At 48.0% G+C, this 12320-nt stretch overlaps 1 protein-coding gene across 6 annotated transcripts in view; it reads left to right on the forward strand.

Moving 5' to 3' along the window:
* CAST (calpastatin) overlaps positions 1-12320 on the forward strand; it is a 205614-nt gene extending 193294 nt beyond the window's left edge. For all 6 annotated transcript variants that reach the window (XM_040421563.1, XM_040421568.1, XM_040421562.1 and 3 more), the window contains 4 exons: positions 17-88; positions 6798-6866; positions 10405-10468; positions 11678-12320. In XM_040421563.1, the coding sequence (XP_040277497.1) occupies positions 17-88; positions 6798-6866; positions 10405-10461 (198 nt within the window). In that variant the 3' untranslated portion in view covers positions 10462-10468; positions 11678-12320. The remainder of the gene's footprint in view (positions 1-16; positions 89-6797; positions 6867-10404; positions 10469-11677) is intronic.

Raw genomic sequence — 12320 nt, forward strand, 5'->3', positions numbered from 1 at the left:
CTCTTCTCTACTCCAGGACAAGGTTCAGAAGAGTTCCTCTAGTACTCCAGTATCTAAGGCATCAGGGAAGGTTCCAGAGCCTTCAAAGGTAAAAATAACATTTCCTACAATTCATAATTTGTCATCATAATACAACATTGATTATCTGTGATACAACATCCTCTGGTTCAAGGGGTTGTCAGAGGAAGTGTCATCGGTGTCTGATCAGTGGCTGTGATACCTACAGGTCAGGGCTTTGTCTCCCATCAGCTTAGCTTGGATTTCTCTGGAAGCCATGTGGTCGGCTTATTATATTGAATAGCGGACTATGCAGCCCTCTTCACTGATCAGGTATCTAGCGTTATGCCATCAATATATGTCCTGAGACAACTCATAAGCCTGATTCAGAGGAGTTTGTTACATCCGTGTATCATATGTGTGCATGCAACAGATTGTACTCACACAGCACACAGATTCAATAAAGCCAACAATTCAACTTGTGATTCTTTTTTGGTCCGTCTATGCAGAGAACCCTGCAGAATGCTCCATATTACATATTACAACGTAGACTCATTCATACAAGTGTACTGTATGTGTAGGCAAATAAGAAACGGACAACATATGGACGCCCACACGGAATGACGCGTGTCGTTTTTTTCCAGACATAGATGGGAGCAGCTGTCTGAATCAGGCCTTTAAAGGATAATGTGTAAAATAATTTTTGCGCGCATAGTACTTTTCTTGGAGCTGTAGGCGTTCCATTTTCTCGCTGGTATCATTGGGGGACACAGGACCGTGGATATAGCTTGCTGCTGCCACTAGGAGGCGACACTAGGCTGAAGAAAGACTTAGCTCCTCCCCTGCAGGCTATACCCACTCCAGCCTCGAGAGAGCATGTCAGTTTTTAGCTTAGTGTCGTAGGAGGCAGACATTTTTAATTTTCCCTTTTAGGTTGGGGGTCCAGGGCTACTAAGAGCTCTGCATCCACGGGGGGGCTGACCGGTGACGCTTATTCCACCGCTCTGCCTCCCACAAGAAGACAAAGTGGACCAGGAGGGCTTGACCTTCCTGCTCCCCCCAGCCATGGAGCCACCTGTTCCTGCCCTTCAACCCGGTCCCTGTCACTTGTGCCAGGGACTGTAGAGGTGGCTCTGCTGGTCCATGTCAGAAGGGTGAAGAACACAGATGAAGGCAGGTGAGTATGTCTGTCTGTATTCTGTGTGTACCATCCAGGGGCTGGACTCTCTATTAGGGCATGGAGATTCTCCATGAGGGGATCTGTCTGCACGGCACCGCCGACATGGGGTTGCGGGGGTTAACTCCGCACGTGCAGCGTTTTCCCCACCGGCCTCAGCGATTCGCCCCTCTTTTTCCTGGTTCCTGGGAGAGATCTTCCACATATATATTGTTACCCTAGGACTTCTGAGGGCATCTCTCCACTTTCCCCTCACGGCGCATTGGGGGTTAATGGACACGTCCACAGACACTGTCCGGACACAGCGGGCGGCGCGCTGCTGTTGTCCGGACCTTTACTACCAGCGGTCATGCAGGGAGGGGAGCAGAGGAGGCTTCCCGCTCCCCAGCGCTATTATCCACCCTCCTAGGCAGCAGGTGCTGTGCGCGCCGCTCCGAAAAGGTTAAAGCCCGCACAGGACGACCGAACCCTGGCTTCTCTTGAGCCTACCTCCCTTCTCCTTCCGGTCCCAGCCACTCCAAGTCGCTTTGTTCTCCGGCCGGCAGTAACATCCCAGTCGGCCGTGCTCCACAGCTTTAGGCCCCGGCTTCATGGCCTACTAGGCCGCAGCTCTCTTCCGGCCATGTGAAGGGGGGAGGGGGGGTGGGCTGGTGCGAATCCTTCCCGCCTAGTCTCCCCCTCCCCCAGTAGCTCGCTGAGGCCCGCCCCCGGTCCTCCAGGAGGTTAACCCTTCCTGGCCAGCCTCCGCTTGAGGCTGTCACAGGATTATACTATCTGCGGTGCATTGGGTCTTATTGTTGAGGATTTTAACCCCTTCCTGCCTCTTGCCCACTTGAGTGCATCCTGGATAGAGGAGGTACTCTGTGGTTTCCAAATCCAACATCCTGAGTTGTGCAGGACCTTCCCACTCACCCTCTGAGGTTGTGTGGTTATAAGCACCGCCTGTGCACTCCAGTGGAGCATCTCTAGACCTTCCCAATCACCCTTCGGGGTCGTTTGGTTGATAAGCACCTCCGGTGCATTCCAATGGTGGACCTCCGGACCTTCCCAACCACCCTCCGGGGTCGCTTGGTTGATGAGCACTGCCTGCGCAATCCAACGGAGGACCCCTGAACCTTCCCAATCACCCTCCGGGGTTGCTTGGTCTATGAGCACTGCCTGTGCACTCCAGTGGAGCATCTCCGGACCTTCCCACTCACCCTCCGGGATCGTTTGGTTGATAAAGTACCACCTGCTCAGTCCAATGGAGGCTCTCCGGACCTTCCCAATCCACCCTCCGGGGTCGTTTGGTTGATAAGACACCGCCTACGCAGTCCGGTGAGTGAACCTCTGCAAGTTCCCATTCCACCCCTCGGGTAGTTTGGTCGATAAATCCCACCAGGGCAGTCCACGACTGCCATGGTCGTGACTCTGAGAGTCAAGACTGCACACAGGCGGGCCAGAGCAGGACGTATTTCCTCCTCTGTCACTCCTGCACCCCCAAGCTTCTCCCCCATGATCACGCTCAGACGCACCCTTCCTCCCTGGAGAGGTTCTGTCCGAGGGGGGGAATCACTGATTCGGACTCTGTCATTACCCGGCGCATTCTTCTAAGTCTGCATTCACGGAAGGCAGCAGTATTTGTCGTATCCATTACCCCCTTCCTTAGGCGGAGTATTTGCACTATTACTGGATACAGTACTTGCCTTAGACATTACCTCTTTCCATAGGTGGACTAACAGCACTAGCACTGGCTATAGGTGGCGGAATTGCATTTCCACGGGTACAATATTTACTGTATGCATTAGCCTCTTCCATAGGTGGTGTTATGGCACAGTGTTTCCCGTATGCGTTACCCCTCTCTAGGTGGAGTAATTGCACGCTCACCAGATACAGGACTCGCGATATGCATTAACCCTTTCCTTAATTGGCAAAATTTCTCTGCCATTGGATTCAGTTTCCTTAGGTGGAGTGCTTACACTTCCTCCGGATGCAGTTCTTGCCGTATGCGTTTTTCCCCCTTTGGGGCGGAATTGTTGCACTACCACTGAGGCAGTGCTCGAAGTTGACATTGTCAAACTCCATTGATGGGGTACTTCCAGTACCGTTTGATACGGTTCTGACGGTTCTGCTACCTCCTTCCTTAAGCGGAGTATTGCACTACCACTGGAGGTTATTTCTTCAGTCACATCGACATCTCCATGCTTACTGTTATTTTACCCTTTCGTTAGTGATCGCTAACGGGTGGATAACTAAGCATCTTGAGATGCTGCACCTCCACTGTGCCAGGGCTCTAGATGCCTTAGCCTCCCTTTTGTGCCCTGGACTCTTTATCTGGTAACTATGGATGCCTCCAGTGGATACCATGGCTATTTCCCCGTTGTGGCCTTTTTTCTTGCTGGTGCTGGTTTGGGGCATGAATTTGTCTCCTGTCCTCTCAGGGAGTTACCCGGCAACACTTCAGTATCTTAGGGACCCACATCTCATTTGGTCATGGTATTTGTCCTCAACAAAGTGGAGGGCATACGCCATTGCACATAATATGGTGATTCCGCTCCAGTGAGTCGAGGATCACACTGACTCTGTATTCTCTAGTTCCACTCTTCCTTATCTGGGAAAGTGGTTATGCTGACACTCTGGTTTAGTTTTTACAGTGTGTTCTCCTCCACATGTGCACCTTTTACGCTGGGGCTAAGGGTCGTAGCTGTTGCAGTCTTCGTCCCCCCTCAGGTAGGGGCTCTTCCCTGACGCTAGCTTGGCGGTTGCTCCTGTTCAGCGCCCTTGTCTGGTGGGGTGTTTTAGGTTAGCTCTACTTAACTGGGGCAGTAGGGTTCCATGTCTTATACTGCAAGTCCTCAGACATGCGGTGACATGTGGTGACTACAATGATACGAGGGGTCTTTGCGTTGTCACAACATACTTGGGTCCCTCCTCCACAGCTCCTTCGTTTGGTGGTGGATTCTTCTAGCGCCGCATTCGGTGGCCTCTGCCGTGTGGCCCCCTCCTCAGCTGGAATATGATGCTAGCAATAGACTTGTGGTTCCTCTTGCAGGGGTTCCTTAGGTGGAGTATGGCACCGCCACTACATCCTGTGGCTTCTTCTGTATAGTGCCAGGCCCCAGATGGGGAATGAGCTTTGCCCTGACTTCTTCTCTCCTTCCATCTTTTTCCTTCTCTGGCTCCGGGTTCACGACCACCCCGCAAGTCCTTAGTGGCTCCTACATTACTTCTTCCCCTCATCTGCATTGGCACGGGGTATTTGTTCCGGTCCCGGCTGGTGGACTGTGACTCCTCCACACCCTCCTTCTACAGGTGAATCCTTTCTATTGATCTTGGGTGTCCTACCTGTATCTTCAATTATCTCTCTTACGACATGAGTAATGTCTGTCATGTCAGTCCGGTGGTGGTCATACTTTCACTACCCATTCCGTGGGTAGACTACGAGACTCACTACGCCAGGCGGAGCAGGGGTCCTGTCATGCCCTACCACCGCTGATGGACGTTTCGTTCCTGGGAACGGAACACCTTTTTCTATTTTTTCGTCCTCCTCGAGCCAATTATTGCTTGTCTCTCCCTTCTATCTACCTGTCCAGTAGCCATGCGTGGCACCGCTCTGGACTCCCCTCATCATTTTATTTTTTTTCCTGGGTGACCAGTGTTCTCTGGTACGGGTGGGGTGTTGGATGTAGTCATCGCACTCCATCCAGCAGGGGTATTTCTCTTACCTTGGTCTGGTCGAAATTTTCGCGAGCAGCGTTGCCACTCTGTCAAGATATGGTCGCTGACGGAGCTCCTCACTGTCGGTGGTTCTCGCACCGGCCTTACTCTACCTATCTCACATGTATTGGTTCCTTGGCCTGCGGTTGGTTGTGTCTGATTCAAGCGTTTTTCTCTGTGGGTTATCAAACAGCTTTTCAGTCTCCCCGCAAGCCTCTTCGGCTCTGGGGGCATCGGTTTGCCAATCGACCGCTTCCGTGGAGCGTCCCTCTTTTGCAGTGGTGTATCCTGTGATCTGGGATTTTGGTTCTGCTTCCAGGGTTAGGACCTGGTTTCGTCCAGACGACCGATGGGTCGTTTGGTGCCGTTTCAGTGACGAACATGACCCCTCTCTGCAAATCTTCTTCCCCCCTTTTTTATTTCTGGGAAGGTGGCTTTTCCTGGGCTTTTCCACCCAGCGAATTTGGGAGTTGGGAGCGCCTTTCTTGTACGTACATTTTTCTTGTCAGGTACTCTCGTACGGCAGTGCTCCGCCCATTACCTTCTTTTTTTGCTGAAGGTAGTCGCCGCCTTCCACATCGGCAGGACCTTGTTTTCCCTTCTTTTCCTTCTCCCTCGCACTCGTGAGGGTGAGCTCTCCATCAGTATGGATTCGAGCTCGGAGGTTTGCTTGTCCATGACTAGCTCTTTCCACCGTGCGGATTCTTACCTGGTCATTCCTGGAGGTCCTTGGAAGGGCTCGATGGTCTCCAAGGGGTGTTTCCAGGTGGATTCGTTGGCTGTTGCTTAGGCATTCCGCTCCCGGGGCAAGACACCGCCCAGGGGAGTTCGGGACATCTGACCAGCGGTCAGCCCTTCGTGCCATACATGTTTCACCCTGCATCAGCTTTGCGGTTGTATATGGCGGCGCCTTGATCTTCCTGGCGCACGTTCACCAAGTTTTTTGCTAGGTTCTTCCTAGACATCGCCAGTGCTACTTCGGGCCGCAGGGTCTTGCAGGCAGCAGTGCATTAAGCATTCTCAAGAGTGCTATTCCATGGGCATGGATTTTTTTTCCCTCCCCGTGGACTGCTTTAGGATGTCCCACGGTCCTGTGTCCCCTAATGATACCAGCGAGAAAACGAGATTTTTGTGAAACTCGCCTGTAAAATCTCTTTCTCGCGTGGTTCATTGGGGGACACAGCAGCCACCCAGTATTTATTATTGTTGATGGTGATGTCTTGTTGCGGGTCGGGTGTTTAGCGGGTTTTCTTCCGCCGGCGTTGGTTGCATTCTCTTTTGCTTGACACATGTTTTCTACTGCTCCTACTGCTTGAACACAAACTGACATGCTCTCTCGAGGCTGGAGGGAGTATAGCCTGCAGGGGAGGAGCTAAGTCTTTTTTCAGCCTAGTGTCGCCTCCTAGTGGCAGCAGCAAGCTATACCCACGGTCCTGTGTCCCCCAATGAACCACGCGAGAAAGAGATTTTACAGGTGAGTTTCACAAAAATCTTGTTTTTCTTCCCGATGTCCATTCCATAACCTGACAATTTCATACAGTCCAGTTCTATTTATTCTACATACAAGAACTGTACTGTAGTTCTCAGCTCTTTATTTTTGGGTGCCTGTTATCGCATACACAGGCGGTGTAAAATGGGACTCAATACACTCACACAGGATTTATGTTTTGTAATGGATGATCTTTTTGAACAGACATAAGGGCTTGCATTCAGTATATGGACAGGAAGACATAATGGTTTTGTTCAGCTTCAAGACCATGTAATTGAGGCCCTGTTGCTGGAAGGCCCCGTCCTCTATAATTACTACATTATATCTAATTATAGTTCGTGCTCATGCTATTACATTTCATCAATACTTCTCGTTCCAAGTCTAAAGTAGGCTGTGTGCAGTGATAGTCAGCAGCATAATCCTTCATCTCTGTTACAGGACAAGGTTGAGAAGAGTTCCTCAGTCCACAAAACACAGGCATCAGGGAAGGTTCAAGATTCTTCAAAGGTATAAACCATACATATAGAGTATTCTGGCCACAAAACAGCACATAACTCCGGGAGGTCACAATACTCACAATATTCCTTGGTACAGTACCAAAGGAAATAGAATAGTTTATCAATATCAGATTGGCGGGGTCTGACACCCCCCACCCCCGCCGATCAGCTGTAGGAAGAGACGGCGCGCACACAGTGTGCACTTTCAGTCTCCCTTCCTGCTGCTGCGGCTTTGCCATAGACATAGCAACAGCAGAAAAGGAGACGGCACGCGCACTCTGTGCGTTGTGTCTCCTCATTCAGCTGATCGTCAGGGGTGCCGCGTGTCAGGCCCCTGCCGATCTAATATTGATTACCTATCCTGAGGATAGGCCATAAATACTAAAAGCCCGGAGAACCCCTTTAAGGAGCAAGATTAAGGGTCCCTTTACACAGGTCAGTTATCTGACGGATGATCAGGAATGAAGCAGATGTTCAGGATCACTGTCAGATCATCTATGGAGGTGACCGCTGCTTGTAGGGGGACAAGCGAACCATTCAGCGGTCGCTTGTCCTCATAGAAAATCATTGTTCCAGCGCAGCAGATTATTGTTTATATACCACAATCTGCTGCGCAGGAACAATGATTTTACGTGCTGGTGGAATGACATGATTGTGGAGCCACATGCAGCAGCCTCATGACCCAACTGAGAAATGTTGGTGCCATAATGGCTGCAGGTATAGAAATATTCTCTCTGGAAAAGAAAGCTAAAATGTATTTAAATGTGCCATCAGGTGGACCAGAGTTACCAGCAGCCGGTGTAGTTAGCAGATGCCACAGAACATGACACCTCGTCCTGCTTGTTGAGCAGTGAGCTGTCACATTGCTGTTCTTAACTGTTTGTATCAGTGGGACAAATGTTATTAAAGGGCTTGTCCAGGATTAGAAAGACATGGCTGTTTTCCTCCAAAAACAGCACTGTCTCTGTGCATTGGTTCCGTATTGCAGCTCAGCTCCTTTGATCCCAGCCAGTGAGGCAGAGCTGCCGTATCACACACAACCTGTGGAAAGGAGTTGTGCTGCTTTTGGAAGAAATCAGACATGTTTTTTCTAATCTTGGACAATCCCTTTAAATGACTTGGGGCGCACCAGCTATTATATGACACTGGATGGACTTGGTGGAGGTAGATTGAATAAGTTATATAGTAGAGATGACTATAGAATGCTACAAAAACAATAGAGCATTTAGTGCAGGACCACACGTGTCGTATATGCTGTGGGTTTCCGCAGTGTTTACACTAGCAGAAAAGTGGATGCGATTTTCACGAATGCTGTGGACATTTACTGCAGTAGAATCTGCAAATAATGTAAGATTCGATTCCTGTTAATCTGTGTCATGTTAATTTACATTGATTTCTGCCGTGTATTTTACCCGCGTCATTTGTGGCAAACCTGCAGCAAAATTTTGCCACCGTGGAATACCAGTAGATTACTGCAGAAAATGGGTGGCCGTACCCGTGGACATTGTCTTGGACAGTTATCATAAATGTATGCTAATACTTACTTTATTTTGTGATCTTTCCTGTGGATTTAGTTTGTCCACCAGGTGGCGCTGTTGGCTGGTACCACAGGATATGACACAAATCATATATTGATTCTTGCAAAATGTCAGTGCAGATTCTGCAAGTGAGATTCTACAAAGCAATTTTTTTAATTGGTCTTTATTAAAAATAAAGACTTGAAGGCTTTCTGTTTTAGACCTCATGTACATGACCATAGTTTTGGTCCACATCTGATCCGCATTTTTAGCGTACTGGATGCAGACCCATTCATTTCAACGGGTCTGCAAAAGATGCGGACAGCACACCATGTGCTGTATGCATCCTTATTTCCATTCTGCGGCCCCACAAAATAAAATAGAACATGCCTTATTCTTGTCAGTTTTTCAGACAAGAATAAGCATTTCTAACAGGGGGCAGGACATACTGATCCGCAAAATGCGAAACGCATGCGGAAGGTATCCGTGTTTTGCGGATAGGTGATTTGCAGACTGCAAAAAAAGATACGGTCGTGTACAGGAGACCTTACTATGAATCAATCAGGGAAGTGCTCCCCTGGCTAGATCTATAGCCCTTGTCTGTACTTTCTTATCTGCTCATCAATACTCATTTAAAGGGTTTCTGTCATCAGAAAAATCATTATGTATCTGGCTGATGTTAGCGATGTGCTAATGTCAGCAGAACATAACTATGACTTATAACTCCCTGCCTGCCGCCGTTCCCTCAAAATAAAGACTTTTATAATATGCTAATGAGCCTCTAGGTGCTACTGGGGCGTTGCTGCAGCACCTAGAGGCGCCGTCTTCTCACCCTTTGGCACACCCATGTCCAGTTGATTGACGTCCTAGTTCTCCTCTGTGCCCCCGAAATCCCGCGCGTGCACTGTCCCGTTTAGTATTCGGCGCAGTGAGTGAAGGACACTCTCCTGCTACCGGCTTCACTCGCTGCGCCTGCGCCAAATACTAAACAGGATGGCGCAGGATTTTACGGGCACAGAGGAGAACTAGGACGTCAATCAACTGGACATGGGCGTGCCAAAGGGTGAGAAGACGGCGCCTCTAGGTGCTGAAGCAACGCCCCACTAGCACCTAGAGGCTCATTAGCATATTATAAAAGTCTTTATTTTGAGGGAACGACGGCAGGCAGGGAGCTATAAGTCATAGTTATGTTCTGCTGACATTAGCACATCGCTAACGTCAGCCAGATACATAAGGATTTTTCTGATGACCGAAACCCTTTAAGACATATTCTCATCAGACTGTTAGGAATTTAGCTAGGAGTGTTTATGAGCTGTTAGGGAAGCTGAGATAAGAGATACAAATCCAGCCGACAGTTCTCTTATGGATTCAGAATAAAACAGAAAGCCTTCTTCTGCAAATGCAAAGTGAAACCCGTAGAAGAAAAACTGGTGCAAAATTTGTAATATAGACCGATTGAAAAAAATTATTTTTAGCCCAACATCAGTAAAATGCAATAATGAAAAAGAAATTCCTCCAAAGGTCTCCATAGCCTTTAATGTCTTGTGTTCTCTTCCTTTCATGTACATGTGATAACTTTCCATGCAGGGCAGATACTAACCTATCTAACCAAGGATATGATGGATTGCTGTCCTTCCATCAACTGAGCTTTACGTCCCAGGCTTTTAATTATTCTAATTAAACTTTCTATTTGGTCCTTTGGTTGGTGTGTGACCTGTCATTTACCAGCTCGTTATTCAGAGCAGAGAGTGACTACAAAGGACAGCTCTCTGCCTCTGGAGGACCTTTCCACTCATTACACAGCAGTCATTTGGCACTGTGTAATGCTTCAGTTTCTTTGTGGTGGCGCTGTATCGGGACTGGACACTTGCTGCTAGATTACCGGTCACTGAGGGAAACAGCCTCAGGACATAAAGGCCTGGTTTTAAAGTACATTTCTTTATAGAACCATTATTACCATTTTAGTAATTGCTTTAAAAAATATATATAATTGTATGTACATATTTAACACGGTTTCTGTCCTTGTTCTAGTCCTCAACTCAAAGCTCTTTGGAAAAGTCTAGTGCTCAGAAAACAAGCAAAAGTTAAAGCATTGGTAAGTCAGCGCTGTAATAACATTAAAATCACAGAAAAAAGCATGGCGTGATCCATGTTGAATGCCGTTTTAGGCTACATGCACACAAACGTTATTTTGTGTCCGTTCCATTTTGGGTTTTTTTCCGGATAGGCTGCGGACCCATTCATTTCATTCCATTCATGGGTGCGTCAGTATGTCCGTTCCGTAGCTCCGCAAAAAAAATAGAACATGTTCTATTCTTTTCTGTTTTGCCGACAAGGATAGGCATTGTTACAATGGATCCTCAAAAAAAACGGATGGCTTACAGATGTCGTCCATTTTTTTTGCGGACCGCAAAACCCATACGGTCGTGTGAATGTAGCCTAAGACTCCATTCAGACAGCCGTAGAATGGGTCCGGATCCGTTCCACAATTATGCGGAATGGAAGCAGGCCCATTCATTTTCAATGGGGCCGGAAAAGATGTGGACAGCACACAGTGTGCTGTTCGCATCCACATTTCCGGTCCGCAGCCTCGCAAAAAAATAGAGCATGTCCTATTCTTGTCTTGACTGCACTGCTTTTAGGAGAGAATAAGGACTCTTTCACACGGGCGTGTGCGCCCCGTTGCGGACCGCATTTGCGGATCCGCAATACACGGGTGCCGTTCCGTGGGCATTCCACATCATGGATGCGGACCCATTCACTTCAATGGGTCTGCAGATGCGGAACGGAAGCACGGAACGGCACCCTACGTACTTCCGTTCCGCAAATAGATAGAACATGTCCTATCTTTTTGCGGAACGGCCGGATAGTCGATCTTGGCTGCTCGTGTGACTAAGGATCTCTGGCAGGAGTATCCGGCCACAAATCAAGCTGCATATGACTGACTTTTATTTGGCTCTGTTTTTACAGCCAAATCAAAGCTTTAAAATAGTTGCATAACAGCAAGTTGCACAATTATTTTTGTTCACACGTCTTTTCTGGGAATTGCTGTCACTGCGCAGCCCCACCCTAAGGGCTCATCCACATGGCGGTAGTTTCTGTCCACATCCGATAGGCGTTTTTTGCCTGAGCCCTAAGGCTGCATTCGCTCAGATGGACCGTATACAGTGCTTTGTTCTGACCTGATACGGTCTTCACTGTTGATATTATTGTGTGAACGTTTGAACCAATTCCCTGCTGTTGACTCTAGAATTGCCCATTACACTGTAATGACCTATCCTCGCCCTCTTGTGCTTTCTTTCAGATGCAGATTATAAAAGGACTGATGCAAGCACATGCCTTCCACACTGTACCTTTCCATAGACCCTGTTCTGTTTATGGAAGAGTTATAAATGAGTTATTTTTTTCCTTCTATGCAAAATCTGTTTTTCGGTTCTTTGAGGGGCAAAGCTTCTATAGTTGTAATTAAATGTCTGATGTAAGTAATACCACAAGGCCTGCAACCTTTGCACATATTTTCCACATAAGATGCGTGAGCTCGAGAACGTGTGAGGTTACATAGAAACGTGTACATGACGGCGATGCTCGTATTATTTTAGTGATGTTACAGCGGCTTCATGTGGATCAGTACAGTATAGATCCTATCCTCTATGTTTTTACAAGAACTGTGCCTTTTTACTCGCCATTTCCCCGATTCTTCATGCACATAAAATATAATGGGGCTTCTCTGGCATGGACAGGCCTTTACCATTTTGCTTATATTAAAATATATATTTTTTCAGGAGATGGTTGCACTGATTCCCAATAAATTGATTTGATGTGGATAGTACAAAGCCTGGTGCAGAGGAATAGACTTTTCTACTGGATGTGTCAGTAGAAGTGATATAAGGGCTGTTTTGCTTTATAACTGTGGAACACTATCAGAAATAAAGTTTCATGAAACTGGG

This window comes from Bufo bufo, chromosome 2 (genome assembly GCF_905171765.1).
Source record: "Bufo bufo chromosome 2, aBufBuf1.1, whole genome shotgun sequence".
Taxonomy (NCBI): Eukaryota; Metazoa; Chordata; class Amphibia; order Anura; family Bufonidae; genus Bufo; species Bufo bufo.